Source organism: Bos indicus x Bos taurus, chromosome 21 (genome assembly GCF_003369695.1).
Source record: "Bos indicus x Bos taurus breed Angus x Brahman F1 hybrid chromosome 21, Bos_hybrid_MaternalHap_v2.0, whole genome shotgun sequence".
NCBI classification, from domain to species: domain Eukaryota; kingdom Metazoa; phylum Chordata; class Mammalia; order Artiodactyla; family Bovidae; genus Bos; species Bos indicus x Bos taurus.
Genome location: NC_040096.1, coordinates 54,852,834 through 54,875,240, shown reverse-complemented (window position 1 = coordinate 54,875,240; position 22,407 = coordinate 54,852,834). Strand labels below are relative to the sequence as shown.

General features: G+C 37.0%; 2 protein-coding genes across 9 annotated transcripts in view; one reads left to right on the top strand and one right to left on the bottom strand.

Annotated features, from left to right (window-relative positions):
• Positions 1-3,196, top strand: part of MIS18BP1 (MIS18 binding protein 1) — a 47,127-nt gene extending 43,931 nt beyond the window's left edge. Inside the window, exons 14-15 of one of the 2 annotated variants that reach the window (XM_027521834.1) lie at positions 2,090-2,144; positions 2,326-3,196. In XM_027521834.1, coding sequence (XP_027377635.1) covers positions 2,090-2,144; positions 2,326-2,429 — 159 coding nt within the window. In that variant the 3' untranslated portion in view covers positions 2,430-3,196. The remainder of the gene's footprint in view (positions 1-2,089; positions 2,145-2,325) is intronic. The other variant, XM_027521835.1, reaches the window with a different exon arrangement.
• Positions 1-22,407, bottom strand: part of FANCM (FA complementation group M) — a 103,249-nt gene that overhangs the window by 38,502 nt on the left and 42,340 nt on the right. For 5 of the 7 annotated variants that reach the window (XR_003507534.1, XR_003507535.1, XR_003507536.1 and 2 more), the window contains 9 exons: positions 18,171-18,262; positions 18,004-18,072; positions 16,209-16,337; positions 15,355-15,511; positions 13,066-13,169; positions 10,663-11,187; positions 9,009-9,384; positions 7,142-7,433; positions 6,455-6,570 (listed from right to left, as the gene is read on the bottom strand). Coding sequence is in view for 4 of the 7 variants with exons in the window: in XM_027521832.1 (XP_027377633.1) it covers positions 6,455-6,570; positions 7,142-7,433; positions 9,009-9,384; positions 10,663-11,187; positions 13,066-13,169; positions 15,355-15,511; positions 16,209-16,337; positions 18,004-18,072; positions 18,171-18,262 (1,860 nt within the window). In the remaining 3 variants the exon portion in view is untranslated. Of the gene's footprint in view, positions 1-4,342; positions 6,571-7,141; positions 7,434-9,008; positions 9,385-10,662; positions 11,188-13,065; positions 13,170-15,354; positions 15,512-16,208; positions 16,338-18,003; positions 18,073-18,170; positions 18,263-22,407 lie in introns of those variants that run through there. The other 2 variants (XM_027521830.1, XM_027521833.1) reach the window with 2 other exon arrangements.

The following is a 22,407-nucleotide window of genomic DNA, read 5'->3' as shown; positions in this document are numbered from 1 at the left end:
TGGGCAGACTCCCTTTCAGTGTTTCTGAGTCCCTTTTTCCAATTCCACATTCCTTACAAGAATGAAATTTTGGCTTCATTTATAGCCACTAGGTCAGGATAGAGCAAAGGGTTTAGTATTAAAAGTTCTGATCTCAAAGTTTGACTCCATACCAGCTTTATGACAAGGCAAGCTACTTGAGCTTTCCAGTCTCATTAATATATGATGTGAAGTGGGGATCATGATGATATCATATCATTTAGGATCTCCACTGCCTTGTTGATTTTCTGTGTTGAAGATCTGTCCATTGATATAAGTGGGGTGTTAAAGTCTCCTACTATCATTGTATTCCTGTCAGTTCTCTCTTTATGTCTGTTGTTCACTCGCTAAGTTGTGTCCGATTCTGCGATCCCAGGGACTGTAGCACGCCAGGCCTCCCTGTCCTTTACTGTGCCCCAGGGTTTGCTCTAACTCATGTCCATTGAGTCGGTGATGCCATCCAACCATCTCATGTTCTGTTGCCCCCTTTTGCTGCTGTCATCAATCTTTACCAGCATCAGGGCCTTTTCCAATGAGTCAGTTCTTTGCATCAAGTGACAAAATATTGGAGCTTCAGCTTCAGCATCAGTCCTCCCAATGAATAATCAGTGTTGATTTCCTTTAGGATTGATTGGTTTCATCTTGCTGTCCAAGGGACTCTCAAGAGTCTCTCCAGCACCACAGTTCAAAAGCATCAATTCTTTGGCATTTAGCCTTCTTTATTGTCCAACTCTCACATCCATACCTGACTACTGGAAAAACCATAGCTTTGACTATATGGATCTTTGTCAGCAAAGGGATGTCTCTGCTGTATTAGTATTTATGTATCTGGATGCTCCTCTATTGGGTGCATATGTGTTGATGACTGTAATATCCTCTTGTATTGTAATGATCCTTTTGTCATTACAATACAATAGCTCTAGTAGCTTGCCTTCTTTATCGTTCTTTATAGCCTTTGTTTTAAAGTCTACTTTGTCTGATATGAGTATTGCTCCCCCGCCCCTTTCTTCTCATTTCCATTTCATGAAATGTCCTGTGTGCCCTAAAGTGGGTCCTCTTGTAGGAAGCATGCTGTAGGTTCTTCTTTTTTCATCCAATCTGCCAATTATTTATTTTAATTGGAGGATAACTACTTTACAATATTGTGATGGTTTCGGCCATACATCGACATCAATCAGCCACGGGTGCACATGTTTTTTGACTGGAATGTTTAATGCATTTACATTTAAGGTAATTATTGATAGATGTATTGATTGCCATTTTAAACCTTGTTTACCTGTTGATTTTGTATTTTCTTATTTGTCCATTTTTGTTTTCCCTTTTGTGGTTTGATGGTTTTCTTTCATATTATGTTTGTGTTCTCTTTTTGGTTTTTATGAATCTGTTGTATGTTTCTGATTTGTGGTTACCTTGTTTTTCAAGTGTATTAACTCCTTCCTGTATCCACTTGCTTCAGACTGGTAATAATATAGGCTCAAACATATTCTGGGGGAAAAATGTACATTTTCTTACTCTCCTCCCCTACATTTTATGATTTTGATGTCCTCTTTTACATCTTTCAGTTTTTGCTTGTCTGTGAAATTCTTAATCTCTCCTTCTATTCTGAATTATATCCTTGCTGGGTAGAATATCTTAGTTTTCAGATTTTCCTATCAGGACTCTGATTATATCTTGCCACTTCTGTCTGTCCTGTGCTGTCATATTTTCTTTTCTATCCTATTCCATTTTTTAAAGATAGCCATGGCCAATAGTTTAAAAGGTATGGTGTACATAAGCATGCACTCTATACTCGAAACTTGTCATATATGTCAAATTACTATTTTAGCCAAGAATTTAAAGTACAGAGAACTCAAATTTTGCTAGTGTTATGGAACAGAATAAGTATTCAGTTGATTTTGGCAACTTTCAGGTGCTATCCTTTAACCATTACAGCATTAGTTTATAATATTTCCTTTGGGATAAAGCATGCTGAACTTTGTCTATGTTTGAAGCAGGCTTCACAGGAGGTTAATTAGCAGAAAACTGTGGTACTGGGAAAATTTTTACTTAGCTAATATGAACTCTCTTGTAGATGGAAACTGATTTTTCAACTCCACCATCAAGAAGAAAAACACCATTTAACAAAGGTAATATACTTTTCTTTTGTAGCTCTGTTCTACTATAGGGTAGTCTATTTATTAACACAGTATTAAAATTAATTGTTCTCAAGTGGGCAGACGTATCAATTTTTTCCTATAGTTATTTTCAATTTCCTTGAAATTGCTTTTAGAAACATATTAATCTTTTTTATTAAACTTCTCGTTACAGAATTAGCAGAAAACTCTGGTATTGGAAAACTTTTCACAAAGGCTATGGAGTCTTTAGATGAAGAAGAGAACGATTATTATTTTTCGAATTCTGATTCTGAATAGTATAAATAAGAGAACATGTCCAGGATGTTTATCAAGAAGCAGGCAGTGTATTTGTGTCTTCATCTGAAGTGTATATATTTTCTTTATAGAAACTGCACACTGTTTTTCAAAGGTTTCACGTTTTATGTCTCATAAGCATCTTAGTCTGTTGAGGAAAATCGTGTTCCATACAGGTTTTCTTTTTTTTTTTTTTTTAAATCATTTAAGAAAATGTTAGTATTGTTAAAGGGAGAGATGGGGGAGAACAGAATATAGATTGTAGCTTCTGAGTTCATGAAAACTTAGGTTAGCATTTGTCACCACTTGGTATACAAGTCAGATCTAATGTTTTAATTACATGTTGTTTAAACCATTTGACAAGCTTTCTCCTGATTGTTTTTCTTAAAGCTTGTGATTGGCACATCCGTGAAACCTATGTAAATTTCATTTATTGCTTTTAAGTATTTTTATTAAGTAGAATGAGAAAACATTTTGTTGTATTTTTAAGCAGACATAGCAAAAATTTGGTCTCAGTATTTAAAAGACTGAGTTAGACAACGTTCAGGTTACAGATCTACTACTGTAAGAAGTCAAGTTACTATGTCATGTCATAATAAACACTGTTTTCCTTTTGGACAGCTTCTTTGGAAATAAACATCTTTTAGCATATTCTGCCATTATGTTTTAAATTGGACATGAAAAATTTTTTCCCTCTGTTTATATAGTACATTACTCACCCTTTCTCTCCAGTTAGGTTGTTCAAATAAAGTAAGTTTGTTTTTATAATATTTGTGTTTTGGCTGGTTTTTCTAACTGCTGGATCATAGGAAAAAATGACCTTTTTGGTTAATGGTTCAGCTCTTTCCTTGAAAAATATCAGAACTTATAGAAAAAATACATTTGTTTCCTGAGAATTTAGTCAGTAATGATCAGCTACTAAAGAACTATAGAATTCATAGAAACACAAGATTTAAAAAGAATAGTGCAGGTAAAGTGAGATCATTCTCCTTTAAACTACCATGATAGTTTCTGCCACAAATATTTTTGCTAGGTGAACGATGAAAAAAATTAAAGGGTTAATACTGTAGAACTTTAAGTTGCAAATATTTGGTGTAATAATGTGCTGTTTGATGTTCACGGATAGTGGTTTAGGAATTTGAAGGTAGTTCAGTTCTATAACAGGAAACAAAAAGGGTATTTTGAAATAGCATACACTTGACATCAACTACAAGGTACCCCCCTCCCCATATTCTCTGTGACCTATCAAGTCTCTGTTCATCCCACCTGCCAGGTACCAGGTTATTCCCATTTCTTTCCATTGGGTCATTAGATAAACTAGTAAGGTTTAAGGTAACATCCAAAGGAGACTTAAAATTGGAAGAGAAAGACTTTGAGGGCTCAAAGGCAGACAAGGTAGATTGATAAACCATAGGGTTGATAAGTGCAACCTGTGGGAATACAGAAAGAGGCTGTTGCAGTTTAAAAATGGATAGACATCTCTGCACAGCAAGCGTAAGTAAATGAAATCCTCTGAGTTATATCCCTCAAACCATGTCAATTTATGAAACACTTTGTCTTCAGCGTGCACACACAGAATCTGAGGACACTGGTGTCTGCATGAGAGAGGCTGTAGGGAAGCCATCAGTCCACGGCAATGTGAGGTTGCTGAGGGAGCTGCGTGCTTCTGGTGTAGCTGGGGCACAGTTCCACCAGACGGCCCTACCCAACACACCCGCTGATACCATGTAGTGTGAGAAGCAGCAACACAGTACACTGGAACCAGAAAGAGAAGCCCCTTTCCTCCTACCTGACAAAGCTAAGAATCATGCTCACTAGGGAGAAATGCTCAGAAAGTCCACTCCACCATAGCACAGTGAGATACTAAAGGATGAATTGGAACCTGAGAGATATAATGAAAATTGCACATCGGCCAATAATTTATATCACTTCCTTTACTCTCTGTAACGGAAACATTTGACAAAATTACTGAACAGCAGAAAGAAGAGATCAACTGCTTTAGAAGAATTCAGAATTTACAATGTCCCAAAGGAGCTAAGTTCACAATCAGAGTAGCTTTTTTAGTGAAAGAAAACTATCTAGTTCTTCGGTTCCTGTTCTAGATTTCCCAGTCTATACTTGAGTAAGTCACTTGTTTCTGTGTGTCACTTTCATCGTCTGATAGGAAAGAGAAAATCAACCTGAGTTAGATCAGCTTTGAAGTCCATGCCAAGTCTTAAGTGAAACCCTCTGCTGTCAGGTTGATTCAACTCCCCAACAATGTGTAATAGATAAAAATAAGGCAAACAGAGAATAAAGGACCTTAAGTGGAGAAAACATATATTCATAATTAAAGACTGCTTTAGCACTACACTGACTAGAACGAAGGGACTCATGTTGCAGGTAATAATATGGAACCATCTTAAAATATTAGTAGCATCACAGATGCAATGTAATGGGTCACAACGAACTGAAATTTTCCAACTCCAGTATATCACTTCTTTGATATTTCAACAACAACAAAAGAAGTAGTATAGACGAATTCATATTACTAGAATTTGACAGTTATTAGGATTCAGTTGATCACAATAAACTGTGGAAAATTCTGAAAGAGATGGGAATACCAGACCACTTGACCTGCCTCTTGAGAAACCTATATGCAGGTCAGGAAGCAACAGTTAGAACTAGACATGGAACAACAGATTGGTTCCAAATAGAAAAAGGAGTACGTGAAGGCTGTATATTGTCACCCTGCTTATTTAACTTCCATGCAGAGTACATCATGAGAAACACTGGGCTGGATGAAGCACAAGCTGGAATCAAGATTGCCGGGAGAAATATCAATAACCTCAGACATGCAGATGACACCACCCTTATGGCAGAAAGGGAAGAGGAACTCAAAAGCCTCTTGATGAAAGTGAAAGAGGAGAGTGAAAAAGTTGGCTTACAGCCCAACATTCAGAAAACGAAGATCATGGCATCTGGTCCCATCACTTCATGGGAAATAGAAGGGGAAACAGTGGAAACAGTGTCAGACTTTATTTTTTTGGGCTGTAGATGGTGATATTAAAAAGCAGAGACATTACTTTGTCAACAAAGGTCCATCTAGTCAAGGCTATGGTTTTTCCAGTGGTCATGTATGGTTGTGAGAGTTGAACTGTGAAAAAAGCTGGCACTGAAGAATTGATGCTTTTGCACTGTGGTGTTGGAGAAGACTCTTGAGAGTCCCTTGGACTGCAAGGAGATCCAACCAGTCCATCCTAAAGGAGATCAGTCCTGGGTGTTCATTGGAAGGACTGATGCTGAAGCTGAAACTCCAATACTTTGGCCACCTCATGCGAAGAGTTGACTAATTGGAAAAGACTCTGATGCTGGGAGGGATTGGGGACAGGAGGAGAAGGGGACGACAGAGGATGAGATGGCTGGATGCAATCACTGATTCGATGGACATGGGTTTGGGTGAACTCCAGGATCTGGTGATGGACAGGGAGGCCTGGCATGCTGCGATTCATGGGGTCGCAAAGAGTTGGACACGAATGAGCGACTGAACTGAACTGAGGGTTCAGTTAAATTTTTGACTTTTCCTAGTTCCTGGGGCATTATCTCACAATACACCTACCACCCATACCTATTCAATATTGTATATGTATAGGAAAAAATGTTTATGACCATTCAGTTGGCAGCAGATACATCAACCTATAATGCTAACAAATGATAATGACAGCACTATAATCTTCGGAAAATTTCTAAAATACATCTTTCACTCTAGCTTTTATTTCTTAACAGCACCTTAAATAAACTTTTTATTCAATAAGCAAGTTTCATTATGTAATTAACCAAAATAATTATTAAACACATGTTTTCTTCAATAATTTACATATTGTATATAAATAAAAATGTACACAGTATAAAACAATAGGGCAATATTCTCATATACATGTATTAAACCAATAATCATAAACTGCAGCAATGATTATTGAAGTGCATTTTGTATCGTTCTCTGATAACCCAACCTGAGCAGTCTGATCACGTATCAGATTTAATACTACCTTGGTTAAGATCAGCTGGCAACATTTGCATGTCAAATATATAGTGAATATATCTATAGATCTCCTCAGCCTTTTGATGAGTTACTTGTGCATACATCGAAATTTCTTGAGGTGTGCTGAAAAATAAACAAAAATAGACTTGAACTTCTGACTTATAAAATTCAATATTCTTGTTTAAAGAAAGCCTTTAAAGAAATAATTTTTTTCCCCCAGATTTCTACATTCAGTTAATGTATTTAGCATTGGTTTAAATAAAAGCACATTTACTTCCTATATTTGAAATCATTTAAAATAATAATTTCAGGATCTTATTTGGGCCTGTAGTTTAACCTATTTAATACCTTCATTTGATTTTCAAGCAATATAGTCATTAAAACCTAGTAAAACTTTCAACTTGAACATTTTTTTAGTTACAGAACTAAACAGCCCAGAAATGTTAGAATGCGAGGTCAAAATGTAAGTGCTGTCCACCTCCCCACAGGGCTCTAAGCTACAAATACAATGCTTACCTTTTTACCCCCCGCCCCCCCAATTAATGTCCTCAGCTTAATGCAGTGACAAGCAAAGTCTGTACTGAATGACTCTAACTGGCACTACACCTCTTTACTTTTAAAAAATATGAAAATTCCAATGAAATGCCTCTTAGAACAATTTTAAAGTAACCATTTAAAAATATAACAGACATACCTGTTTGTCATCTTTTTCACAGATGAGAACTGGTGACACATATTCAGTGCAGTTATATAACTTATATTGGGAATACTTAGATAAAACTGAAGAGTTTCACATATATTACTGTTCACCACTGTTGGAACATGAATACCAACATTCTTTCTTTGTTCCACTAAAGACAATTCCTTTAGCAAATCTGCAGTTTCTTCTTGGCAGGAACTGAAAAGAATTCGGATCCCAGCACCAATTAAGGTAGCCAGCAGGCTGTCATAGCTCTTTGTTCTCCTAAACATCCTGGATGTGTCTCCTAAATATTTTATATTTAAGAAAATGCAAACCTTAGTAATTTACATTAAGTAGAATTGTTAATACTATACATTATTAAAATCCCAAGATCTGTATCATTAAGCAAACTAGTGCCACGTTATGCTGATGAGAAATCCTAGTGCTAAAGGTTTAAAGCGATTCTCAAATATCTGAGAGAAAAGAGGGAAAACTGTCTTTATGAGTGTCAAATTAGAATCAACAGAAGGTGAGTAGACAGGGGAGAAAGTATATTCCTAGATAACTCGTTCCTGATGGCCAAGACCATATTATTTCTCTCAAATCCGTAATGTTAGCATTGCTGAAGCATTCACTTAGTAATACTTCTAACAGATATAAAATTCTTATGTATTTATTTCAAGGATAACTTAATACATTCCACACCCATTATAATGTCTCTAACTCTTGCCTGTTAATTTAACTCTTCCCTACTCTCCTCATTCATTTCCTTTCCATGTCTACCTACGTCCTTCTTTTGGCATTCTTCCTTATGCCAAAAAAAAAAAAAAAAAAGGTTTTCCATAGCTTTTGTCACATTACTTTCCTTTTTATTACAAATCTATTTCCTTTATAAAGGGTATGTTAGTATAAAGTAAATTATAGAAATTTAGCACTAGAAAGACCCAAAAGATCACGTAATCTAAAGCCCTCATTTGTCAAATTAAAAAAGAAATTGGACTGGGGTTACTGAAAGAGTGACTTATTCACGATCACAGGGTTCAATAATGACAGTGGTGATGAAAAGGTACATCGCTCAATTCCTGAACCAACATTTTACATAAACATTATTTCCTTTTATATATGTAATGACTGTGTAATCCTTGAATTCTTCCATACTGGCTTTCAGCTGCATGATTTCACTGAATTCTCGTAACACCATGGGATGACTAGGAAAAGTATACTAGAGGAGTTAACTGTCAAATGGAATGTCGCATAGCTGTAGAAGACACCAGAACTCAGTGCATCTTCTGATTCCATATCCTGTGATCTTTTCACTAGTCTCAGGGATGCCCTTATACAGTTAAACATTACCCATAAAACTCCCTCCCTAACGGAAGCTCCAAGCCTGCATTTTCTAAAATACCGTAGGCACCCATTTTAGTGACCCACTGAGAATTCAACATTAAACACCTCTTTAGTCTCTCAAATCTGCTGCTTCTCCTATATTCATAATTTCAAAGAACAGCACCACTACCTGACTGCCCAGTAATCAAGAAACTGGTCAGCTCAAGAGTAATTCTTGATTGCTTCCACTTACTCCTGCTAATTCTACCTTCTTAAACTCCTGAATCCTCCTCTCCCACACTGCTGCCTTATTTCTGGTACCCTTCCCAGGGCTCCTCCCAGAAAGATGTATGATTGGTTCACTTGCCTTCAATTCACCCTCTTCAATTCTCGTAAGCTGCATTTAAACACAGTGACTAATGAAAAATATTATGACATCATGTAAATACTCATGAGTCAGGTGTTCATATTTTAAGAGCCTCCCACATCCTGACAGTAGAATAATGAACTAAATAATAGTCAAGTTCCTTTACAGCCTTATAAAAATACAAACCTGTTTTTTCTCTGTCCTTTTCCACAATCACACATATTCTTTCAAACATGCTCTGTAGGTACTGGATCTGATCGATGAGCTTGTTCTTATTGATGCTATTTAACATCTCAGACTGAGACCTCCTTTCCACCACCATGCGGTTACTCACAATATAATCACAACCATTGAGAGGACAGACCTCTACCTGTAAGCCATGGATTGCTCTTAGGGAAGAAACTACTTCTGAACCAGAAACGATTTCACGGCTGTCTACAAGAATACAAGTTCTGTGGCCTTCCTGGGGCAGTCTTAGAGAAGCATGTGTGTCAGCCAAACGTGGTCGTGAGTTGGAACAGCATGGCACGCAAGTGCCAGAATCCTGCAGAGCGCTAGCACCCTGAAAAGCAGAACACATCAATCACCGTCAGTTACACAGATGTTGGCGCCATAAACTTCTAGCACCTAGGCTGATTTTTCTGATACTTTTTCTTCTTCCTTCAACAGGACCAAAGGTACTATGCAGATGAAGCTACCACTTAACACCTAGTAGGATGGCTAGACATTTTCTAAAAGGAAAATGCATTGATGAGAATGTGAACAAAACCTGGGACATGCATTGTTGGTGGGAATGAAAGTGATGCAGCCACTTTGGAAAAGTTTGGCAAATTCGCCAAGTTAAAGAATTACCGTATGGCCCAGGAATTCCACTTCAAGGTAACACCCATGATAACTGAAAACAGAGACTCAGATACTTGTATGCCAAAGTTCATTACTTTTGGAAAATCCTCAGCCATTGCCTGTTCAACTAAATCTTCTACTTGCTCTCTTTTCTCCTTAATTCTAGTTTCTCTCTTTTCCCTTTCCTTCCTCTGCAAAGGGTCTTCACCTTGGGATTACTATCTTTCTACTAGAGCTGATAATTCTGAGGCTCAGAGAAATGAGGTCCTTTGTTGTTCTCCAATCTATTGATAAGACAATCTAGTCAACTTTATCTCATTATGCCTTCCAGAAATACTTACATGCAAAAAGAAAAAAAGAAAAAAGTCTGGAGATAATGTTCGGAAATGCCAATCTGAGGGCCACTGCTGCTAAGGTGGAATGGCCTAAAACACCCGGAGTAAGAGAGCAACAGAAGTCTAGGTTTAGGGATTCCTATTACTGTCACTTTAACCCCTGGTTTAGCAAAACTACTGCAACTCCTAAAAACTGAAAATAGTTTTGGGGATTACTTCAGCAATAGTAAAGTAAAGAGGAGCTGGAAAGTAAACTACATAACCATTCTGGAAGGAAAGAAATTCAAAGGAAGAAAATCAGGCCTCTAACCTCCTCTCCCCAGTAAGCAGATGAGAGTTACATACCTGAAGCCTTCAGAGAGGGAAAGCAAAGTTAATCTGAGCATGTAATTTCTGTTACCTTGCAAGAAGCTAATTTCCTATATTCTTTATATAAAATAAGTATGTTTCCTTACAGTGTTCTTAAGAAAGCTATTAACACATTAAAAAAACAAGCATCTTATGAATTAGCTATATAATTTAGTATGCTGATTTCTTGTCTGAAGAATTCTATTGTTAATTTTTCTTTAACCTTGTTATTTAACACAAAAGAAAGGAAAACAAACAAACAAAAAAGCCTTTTGGAAAATGCATGAAGGCTTTTTTTCTGGTTTGATTCATACCTTCAACTGAACTGGAAACTTTCTACAGTCTTCCTGTGCACCGACAGCAGTGAACAACGATGAGGCAGATTCTGTGTTCGTAAGGCTCTGAGGTTTGAAGTCTGAGACGTCAGAATCGGGAACCTTTAAATTAGGTGGTGTCTGTTGTCTCTGGTGTAGCAATTGATTACCCACTGGATGAGAGTGGTCCCTGGACTGCAGTGAAGACCCAGGAGGCACCGTGCTTGGGTTAACCACAGTCCTGGATTCCTGTTTATCCTTTACATCCTTTTCCTCCTCGCTTGAATCATCCAGTAAAATAATTCTGGATAATTTATTTTTTGAACGTGCACAGTTTTGTCTCATCTTCATTTGTTTTAGCTTTACTGCACGTCGGGTTTTATATTTTTTACTCTCATTTGTATCGCAGTCTTCAGTTATTAGGTTAAAATCAACACAAACTTCTTCACTTGACTGGCTTTCGCAAGACTCCTCTTCATCAACACAAAAACTGTCTTCTAAATAGGTTTCATCTTGCTCAGGAATCTACAATAAAAACACAAATAAGAGTATAATAAACTTCATAAAACCAGCATGTTTTTAACATATTCTTTTAAGTTCGTGATATCTCTCTGAATATTTATTTCATTTACTTTATTAATTCAGTCACTTGCTCAACTGACTCTTTATTGAGCATATTCTTTCTTTCCTTCCATTTTTATTGGGATATAATTGGCATACAACACTGTATAAGTTTAAGGTGTAGAGCATAATGATTTGACTCACTACATCATGAAATAAATTTAGTGAACAGCCCTCACCTATAGAGAAACAAAATTAAAGAAATAGAAAAACATACTTTTTCCTTGTGGTGAGAACTCTCAGGATTTACTCTCTTGACAATTTTCATATTTAACATACAGCAGTATTAATTATATTTATCATGTACATTACATCCCAAGGTCTGTGCCTGCATGAATGCTCAGTCATGTCTGACTCTTTGTGACCCTGTGGACTGTAGCCTGCCAGGCTTCTCTGTCCATGGCACTTCCCAGGCAAGAATACTGGAGTGGGTTGCCGTTTTCTCCTCCAGGGGATCTTCCCAACCCAGGGATCGAACCTGCGTTTCTTGTGTCTCCTGCACTGAGCAGGATTCTTTACTAACCGAGACACCTGCGAAGCCCATAATAAGTAACTATTTATCTTATAACTGAAGTCTGCACTTTTCGCCTGCCTTCATCCAATTCCCCTTTCCCCCATACCATCCCCTGCCCCCGCCTCTGATAACCATAAACCTGATCCCCTTTTCTATGAGTTAGTTTTTGAAGTATAATTAACCTACAACATGATGTTAGTTCTGTTATATAACATACATTTCAAATGATCACCAGGATAAGTCTAGTTACAATCTGTCACTGTACAAAGATATTACATAATTATTGACTGTACTCCCCACACTGTACATTTCATAGGTATGACATTTATTTTGCAACTGGAAATTTGTATCCCTTAATCTCCCTCACCTATTTCTCTCCTTCCCACCCATTCCTCTCTGGCAACCACCTAATTGTTCTTTGTGTCTATGATTTCCTTATTATGCTGGTTCATTTGTTTTATTTTTCAGATTCTACATATAAGTGAAATCATACAATATTTTTCTTTCTCTGACTTCTTTCACTTGGCATAATGCCCTCTAGGTCCATCCATGTGGTCACAAAAGGCAAAATTTCATTCTTCTCTATGGCTGAGTAAACTTCCAGTTTTTATATATACCACATCTTCTTTCTGAGTATATTCTTTAATGGAAGAAAATGGGAAGTTTGGGAATTAAAAAAAAATAATGATTTACCCTCTAGAAATTTATAGTCTAGTGCAAGTAGCCAGAAAAATGAACAGTAATTCATAAAATGCTGTGATAAGTAATTCATAAAACACTATATAATAAATGCAATGAAAGTAGAGATAAGAATGATCATAAAAAAAATGCCCATATTTCTGAGCTGAATATGGCAATTTATAAACAAATAAGACTAATACAAAATTGATTCCATAAATGAAAAATAAAACTATAATTTTCTGATATGCCATTTTACTGGGAAAAATTAATTTCTAAGAGAAATATAACAACAGAAGAGTTAAAACTTTAGTAGATGATAAAGTTCTATTCACTTCCTTTAAATACTCTAATTGGAAAACAAATTCAGAGTATATTCTAATTAGCTCAAGTTAACAAAAGGAAAATGTGATCAAATTATGACTGAACGGGATTTTGAGAATTCACGTAGTCCATCTTCCTTACTCAGGGCAGAAACTACTGCAAATAGTTCTGATGGAGTTTTAGAAACAAAATGAAGGCTTCATTAACAGGAATATATTCCAACATCACCACCAGGAAATCCTCCACTGTATGTCTACAGTTCATACCTGGGAGAAAATGTTTATGTTATGTTTCTTATGGGCCATTTTGTATCGATTGCTCATCAGTGGACTTCGCACAGATTTCATGTAAACAGCTCTCATTTCAGAATCTGTATAAAGATAAAAAAATTTTCAAATACCAAAATTATTTAGATGAAAAGTAAATAAGTATTTGACCTATTCCAGATTCACGATTCCCTGGTGGCTCGTTGGTAAAGAAGCCACCTGCCAATGCGGGGAGGCTTGGTTTCTACCCCTGGGTCAGGCAGAGCCCACAGAGGAGGAAATGGCAACCCACTCCAGTATCCTTGCCTGGGAAATCCCATGGACAGAGGAGCCTGGCAGGCTGCAGTCCAAGGGGTTGGAGAGAGTTGGACATGACTTAGTGACTAAAAAATAATATAGTATGTAACCTTTTCAATCTGGCTTTTTTCACAAAGCACACTTCATGTGAGAATCATATACCGATTATTTCTTAAAGTTATATAGTAAAGAGTACCTAAGAAATGAGGCATGAAAAAAAAAACAATGTGGATTTTGAGATTTTCTTAAAAAACAAAAAACAAACAAAAAAAACAACTCTAAAATCCTACATATTTCAAACATACTGTGAAAAAAAAAGTACTGTGTTTAAATGGAGTTTCAGATCTCCCTGTTCTTCATCACAACTGAACTAACTTCAACCTTCCCAACAGCAGCAACTGAAGTCCTTCCTGTTGCTCAAGCCCACTGACTCCCTCTTTGTCTCTCTGCTGCTGCTGCTAAGTTGCTTCAGTCGTGTCCAACTCTGTGTGACTCGACCCCATAGATGGCAGCCCACCAGGCTCCCCCGTTCCTGGGATTCTCCAGGCAAGAACACTGGAGTGGGTTGCCATTTCTTCTCCAATGCATGAAAGTGAAAAGTGAAAGTGAAGTGGCTCACTCTTAGCGACCCCATGGACTGCAGCCTGCCAGGCTCCTCCGTCCATGGGATTTTCCAGGCAAGAGTCCTGGAGTGGGGTGCCATTGCTTTTTGTCTCTCTAATCCATCAGAAAATCCCGTCAGCTGTACACAGTCAGAACCCAGTCTTTCTCCCCTCTCACTGCCACCATGATTCCTTGATTAGATTATGCCATGGCCTCTTATATGGTCCTTTCTTCCACCTTTGTTCCCAGACAGGCCATTCTCAACACAGAAGCTGGAGCGAAACAAAATAACTTGAGTTGGCTGCTCATTCATTACCCCTCTGATTTCACTTCCTACTACCCCCCTTCTTCCCTTTCAGTTCTAGTCATAATGATGTTCCCTTGAACACGCCAGGCACACTCCTGCTTCAGGGCCTTTACACTGGTCATCTTTGCATCAACATTCTCCCACCAGATTCTGCTATAAACCTGGGAAAGAAGCCTTATGCTGCAAATCATATCTGTATCAGCAACACACTACTGAGACCTTTGTATTTAAAGCCTTCTTTAAAGTTGTGGGCCTTGGGAAACTTTGCCATCTTAAGTCATGTGAGACCCTGCAGGAGCAGAAGAATGGCAAGATTTGTGAAAGGTAAGAATCCAGAAGAGCCCACTACAATCTTTCCCATTTCCATTGCAGCCAATCTGAACCATCTATAGAAGACCTGCTCAAGCACTATTTGGGGAGACTGTTTTCTAAAAGTAGTCTCCTGTACTTGACGAATTTAATAAATTTAGCTTTGTGTCTCAGCTAGTTTTAACAGACTACATGGTTGAATTCCCATCTCCTAGAGTTTGGACAAATGTCACCTCAGTGAGGTAAACCACTAATTACCTTACTCAAATTTACAGTTTAATACCCCAACCCCTGACACTCCAAATCTTCATCTTACTCAATTTGTTTTTGTTTTTCTATAAATTTGTCTTACACTAAATAATTTAGTTATTGTGTATATTGTTTCTCTTCTCCCATTCTAATGTATGTTTCATAAGCACAGGGGGCTTTGTCCATTTTGTTCACAGATACAGCTTTCTCAAGAACCTTACAGAGTGCTAGGTACATACCAGGCATTAAATACTTGTTTAAATGAACAACTGACAGCCAGCCAGGTCTCTAGAGACTGTTTTTTAAAAGTAGTAGTTTTTAAAATTAGTAGAAGCCTATAAACAAGCAACTCTCACATAAAGAAAATATTACAGAATTTGAATGAAAATATCCAAGTATTTTACACGTCAAATTGAATTCCCTTTAAAGTCAAGGTTCTTTGGAAAATTACTACAATATTTAAGTATAACCATAGTAAAAGCATTGAAAATGAAAAGAAAAAGAAGTATTATTGTATGATTTACCATTTATAGCCTGTGACAGTTGAGTCTCATCATTTAAAAAGTCAAGGAGTGAGGAGTCTTGTTCACCTTCTGACTCATCATTCTCATCTGATGAAACATATTCTGCATCTTCTTGGGAAAGTTCTGCTTCTTCATCTAAAAACTTCCTAGCTACGAGCTAAGATAAATGAGAAAACAGGAAAGTGCCTTTAAGAAAATCATTTAATGTTCTCAAATAACTGAAAACAGTTTTGGAAAATGGATTTCTTGCCAGTGCTTTTAAGATACAAAATAATAAAAATAGAAAACTGTGAGTAGAAATGATAAAGTAGCATATCTATTTAAAATGTCTTCTTTTAATTGTTATAAATAAAATAAACTACAGGTCAGCATGTCTGCTTGCTGAATGTTTTTTTAATAAAGTCTCTTGAGTCTTTCAGCTAAATCATTTTTGCCAGGAAAAATATAGTACCACAAAAAGACTGATCAGAAAAAAAAAAGTGCTAAGAATTCTTTTCCAAAAATTTGAATATTGGATATAGATAAGAAAAACAATATAAATATTATAAAAGCAAACACTTTAAAATTCAGATTTCTGTCTCTATATTTTCTTCGATTTGAATGTTACATCTTCATTACACTTCAAAATAACACAACACTGCAAGATAGTTTCAAAACACAAAGAGAAACTAAGAAACCACACTTTGAGTTTTTAATTTTAGTAAAAAAAGTAAAGTTAAAATAATTTTTAAGTTTTGGTTTTTTCCTATAAAGAAATTATAGAGAAATCTACTTCTATGTAAAATCTACTCGTCTTTACTAATTAAAAATATATAGTATATTTATATAAAAATAAGAAACTGAAAAAAGTTTACCTTGAGGTGGTTCTGTCTCTTTCGGACTTTGATGCTTCTTTTGGCATTCCTCTTGTGATCCGTGAAGTCTTCTGACTGTGGATCTCGTTTGTGAAAATTGTCACTCTCATCACTAGATGACAAATCTAACTATAATTCAATAAAATTCTTACATAAGAAAATATAATTTAAGTGTTGTATCTTAATGAGTTTCTGAAGGGTTGTTGCTTCTACTGTCATTTTTTCCCCTTTTAAATAGTTGACCAAACATTTTCTTGTTAGAAAAATAAAATGCTCTTACAACTCAGAGCCATGCACAAATACATAATATTTAAAACTTTAAAAGTTAGATAATTCTAAGTAATAAAATAATAAGTTAGGTAATATAAGTAATACTAATACAGTATTCATTCAGTTTTGTATGAAATTGAATGTATCTGATGAATGTTTATGTTTTTAGTTTAACTGTTTCCTTTAAAAGATCCTGAAGGGCTTCACAAAAATAATTGTCTATAAATATAGCTATCAGAATCAACTCAAACATATACAAGTCCTTTCAAACTAAGAAAAAATATAACAACAAATCTTTTGACTATGAAGCCTACCACAGTGTCTCTTACAGAATAATATAAAACCAATCCAAATAATCAAAAGAAATTTATGAAAATAACTTCAAGTAACAGGGATTATTTTAGGTTAAGGTGGATTGAGCATCAGCATTATCAATATTTTAATTCACTTCTAGTAAGTCAATCAGACATTTTAGATAAAGTAGCAAGTTAGAACAATTTTTTTAAATGGAGTTTTATATGAGTATACAAAGTTAATGAGAGCTGATTGCATTTTTAATTAATCTTGCACAAATTATACTAGTTAGCATTAGAGAATTAAAACACACAAGATTTCCTAGTCTCAAAATTTAGCTATCAGCTATAAACTGATGACAAATGAATACTAAAGCCTTAAAATGTGCCTGCTGACCAATTTTCACATTTTCATAGTTGTCAGTGCCTGCCAGACATTGTCACTTTACTGTCCCACATGGACTTCAAACTCGAACATGTTCAACACTGAACTCACCACTCTTTCTTGTTTCCTCTAAAAACATGACGTATCTGCCACCTAAGCCCAAGCCAAAACCAAACAGTCATTGTGGACTCCTCCTTCCCCTTCTTTCAAACTCATTCAGTAAACAAAAGAACGAATAAGGCCTTCCAAAAGTTTACCCAGATTTTTCTCCAGCTTTACTTTCTGGTACTTTCTGTCTTTACAATCCACAACAAGAGATGCTGTTTCCCTGCTCTGTATCCTTCTTTAAGCTGCTGGGAATGCCTTCCCTTCTCCCTTCTTTTCCCCTAAAATATGTATGCTTTAAGATTTTATATAAGGTGTTATTTTCAAGAAGCTTGCCAGAACTCCCCAAGGTCTAGGTTAAGTTTTATCTTCTCTTATCACTTAAAAAATTATATGGAAACTATCCATTTACTTATCTATCCTTCCTATTAGATTACGCACTTAAAACAGTACCAGGAAATACTCTTTATACTATACCCAGCATCTTGCACAGTAGATACAGGGTAGGTATTTAATCAACGTTTCCCGAATTGCTGGAGTGTATTGACAAAAATAGGAATAGTTTTTTGAAGGAGTTTAAAATTAAAACAGAAATTCCAGTCACTGAGGATTTACTATCTTTTTCTGTTAAACATATACCTATAAGATTAAATATACCTATGCTCAACTGTTCACATATTTCTCTTGTAATATTTATCTCAAAAAGATCTGAATTACTATTTATTATTTGTTATTTACTTACTCTGTTTGGAGGAACCCTGTGCTTTTTGACAACCTGAAGTGGAGAATCAACTTCGCTATTCTTCTGATTCTAGATAAAGCAGACAAAATAAAAAGTTTAAAAAAAAAGTTTTAAGGGAAACAAGAAACTTTGTATGATCTTGCTACTGTGATTACTGACCAACTCACCTCTGGGGACTCCAAAACATTTCCTTTTGTTTTTTTACTTTTTCTTCGGAAAATCTCATCATCTTCACTTTCATGGGTTGATAATTGTTCATCTATAATTTATTTAAAGATAATGAATCTGGTCAACAGATTTAAGTTTCTCCAACCACAAGTATCTAATTTATTGATGGGTACAGTAAAAATTGTTCCTGGCAATCTCAACATTTATTCAGTCTCAAAGATAGTTTTTCTTGCATCTCACACTCTGGAGGAAGCCAGATGCTATATGGTAAGAACAGAGGAAGTAATCCTATGGAGAGGAAAACATGGCAGGAAATGGAGGCCTCTTATTCAACAGCAATGTGACCCGCCAAGCTGATTCAAGCCTTCAGATAACTGCAGCCCTGGCCAAGGCTTTGAATACAAACTCATAAAATATCTGGAGTCAGAACTCCCGGCAAAGCCATTCTCGAATTCCTAGTCTATAGAAATGGTGAAATCATACATGCTGTTTTAAGCCATTAAGTTTGCAGTAAATTTGTTATGCAGCCAGAGATAAATAATACAGATTTTGGTGCATGGAAATAGGTAATTAATTACCAAAAACCTAAATGGTAGATATAGCTTTAGAACTAATGAATGGGCAGAAGCTAAAATAACTTTTTTTGTTGTTGTTAAAAGAATTTTTGAGGAGAGTTTTTGTGAAAGCTCGAAGAGCCTCAAAGGAATTATTTATAGAAGATTAATGGCCATTGAGGAGGTCGTGGGTGACAGCTTACAGAGGTAAGAAAATCCTTATTAGAAATTAGAGGAAAGAGAAATCTTACTATAGTGCCAGAAAGTTTAACAACATTGCAGTAACAAAGAAAGTAGAAAATGTACCTCATGAAGGAGGTACCAGACCAGCTTACCTGTCTCCTGAGACACCTGTCAAGAAGCAACAGTTAGAACCAGACAGGAAACAACTGACTGTTTCAAAATTGAGGAAGGAGTAGGACAAGATTGTACACTGTCACCTTGTTTATTTAACATATGCAGAGTACATCATGAGAAATGCTGGGCTGGAAGAAGCACAAGCTGGGAGAAAATATCAACCATCTCAGATATGCAGATGACACCACACTAATGGCGGAAAGCAAAGAGGAACTAAAGAGCCTCTTGATGAGAGTTAAAGAGAAGAGTGAAAGAACTGGCTTACATCTCAACATTCAGAAAACTAAGATCATGGCAACTAGTCCCATCACTTCATGGGAAATAGATGGGGAAACAGTGGAAACAGTGTCAGACTTTATTTTTCTGGGCTCCAAAATCACTGCAGATGGTGACTGCAGCCATGAAATTAAAAGACGCTTACTCCTTGGAAGGAAAGTTATGACCAACCTAGATAGCATATTGAAAAGCAGAGACATTACTTTGCCAACAGAGGTCCGTCTAGTCAAGGCTATGGTTTTTCCTGGGGTCATATATGGATGTGAGAGTTGGACTGTGAAGAAATCTGAGCGCAGAAGAATTGATGCTTTTGAACTCTGGTGTTGGAGAAGACTCTTGAGAGTGCCTTGGACTGCAAGGAGATCCAACCAGTCCATCCTAAAGGAGATCAGTCCTGGGATTTCTTTGGAAGGACTGATGCTAAAGCTGAAACTCCAGTACTTTGGCCACCTCATGCGAAGAGTTGACTCTTTGGAAAAGACTCTGATGCTGGGAGGGATTGGGGGCAAGAGGAGAAGGGGATGACAGAGGATGAGATGGCTGGATGGCATCACTGACTCGATGGACATGAGTCTGAGTGAACTCCGGGAGTTGGTGATGGATAGGGAGGCCTGGCATTCTGCGATTCATGGGGTTGCAAAGAGTCGGACACGACTAAGTGACTGAACTGAACTGAACTGTTCCTTGGAAGGAAAGCTATTACAAACCTAGACAGCATATTAAAAAGCAGAGACATTACTTTGCCAACAAAGATACATCTAGTTAAAGCTATAATTTTTCCAGTAGTCATGTACAGATGTGAGAGTTGGAGCATAAAGAAGGCCGAGAGCCGAAGAATTGGTACTTTTGAACTGTGGTGCTGGAGAAGACTCTTGAGAGTCCCTTGGACTGTAGGGATATCAAACCAGTCAGTCCTAAGGGAAATCAACCCTGAAGTCATTGGAAGGACTGATGCTGAAGGTGAAGCTCCAATACTTTGGCCACCTGATGCAGAGTCAATTCCTTGGGAAAGACCCTGATGCTGGGAAAGATTGAAGGCAAAAGGGAAGGGGATGGCAGAGGATGAGATGATTAGATAGCATCACCGATGCAATGGACATGAAATTGAGCAAACTCTGGAAGACAGTGAAGGACAGAGGAGTCTACAGTCTATGGGGGTTCAAAGAGTCGGACATAACTGAGCAACTCAACAACAAAAATGAAGGAGGTGCTCTAAGCAAGAAGATTCCCAGACGTGTTTAAGTATCACCTGGAAAATCCTGTGGACGGAGGAGCCTGGTAGGCTGCAGTCCTTAGGGTCGCTAAGAGTTAGACACGACTGAGCAGCTTCACTTTCCCTTTTCACTTTCATGCATTGGAGAAGGAAGTGGCAACCCACTCCAGTGTTCTTGCCTGGAGAATCCCAGGGACGGCGGAGCCTGGTGGGCTGCTGTCTGTGGGGTCGCACAGAGTCGGACATGACTGAAGCGACTTAGCAGCAGCAGCATGCTTCTTGTTTAAATGTGAAAGGAGAGAGAGGAATTAAAGAAAGTATATTAAACAGGAAACAGGAGAACTTTCCTGGTGGTCCAGTAGCTAAAACTCCACGCTTCCAATGTAGGGGCTCAGGTTCGATCCCTGGAACTAGATCCCACGTGCCACAACTAAGAGCTTGCATGCCAGCAGTTAAAGATCCCACGGGTCCCAACTAAGACCTGGCACAGCAAATCAATCAGTCAATCAGAACATGAAACAGTTGAGACTTGCTGGTTTTGAAAATTACCAGCTTCTCCAGATAGCAAACAATGTTAAATTAAGAAATCTTCCAGGCAAAGACCTAATCTAGAAGACTTCCAGGAAACTACAGTCCAGATGATGCTGAGGGTGTAACTGTAAATGCTTTAAGACCTCAGAAAGATCAAAGGTGGTGCCTCAGAGTACCATTCAGTCGGATGGTACTCTAAACATTTTAAAGATGTCTCTTACATTCCCTCTCAAACAACAGATCTTCTAAGAAGATTAAGGAACTATCTTTACACAACTCAGCAGAAGCCAAAGTTAGAGAAGAACTTACCTCTGAAAGATCTGTGGACATGGCTAGTATCTAACAGAATGAACCTCAAATAAGATTCACAAGAGATCCACAAATATTTATGACAATTAGATGAGGAAAAAACCCACAGCCAGCTACAACTTAAAAGGGGCAGAGGCAGTACAAAATGAAGAGGCCTTTGGATCCCCAAATTTTTATCAGAAGAAACTGGTAAAACCTGAGAAAGCCCCACAAGTGCTACCTGTTTGGAAACTGGACTAGGCATCCAGAGGATAGAGCCAAGAACCTTGGAGAATTATGGGGGCTTTGAGTGCTAAGCAAAAAACTTTCAATCTTGGTTCTGCTAGATTTTAGAATTAGTATGGACCTGAGATTCCTGTGTGCTTCCCATCAACCGTTCTCGCTTTCAAATAAACCATTTTGGAAGCAGATTTTACATGACCAGTCAGATCTTCAGATGACTGCAACCTCAAGTGAAATCTTGACTATAATCCCATGAGAAAGTCTAAACCAGAATGACCCAGTTAAGCAACTCTGAAATTCCTAAACTACAGAAACTGTGAGATAAATGCTATCTTAAGCCACTAAATTAGGGGGAGTAATTTTTTACACAGCAGTTAAAAAACCTAATACAAACTAACACAGTATATTTCTCCTTATGCTCTGTGCTTATAAAATATCTACCTAGACAGATTATTGTGTATATATAACACGGTAAATGATCCTAAATCTTCTATTTCAATTAAGTGGAATAACAAATACTAAAAAAAAAAAATTACTAATAAATAGTTCCTTAATGGCTATGTATTCAGAATTATACTGCCCATGGTTAGTCATTAAGTACAATGCTAGAAAAAAAGTTTTAATGCAAATCTGACACAAAGACAGAAAAATTATCTCACCCATTAACAAACACTTAATATAACGGTGTTAAATATTAAAGGACCTAGGCAACATACTTAGTAAAAAAAGTGTCAGAGTATACCCAAAACTATGTAGACAAGTTAGTTTTTAAAA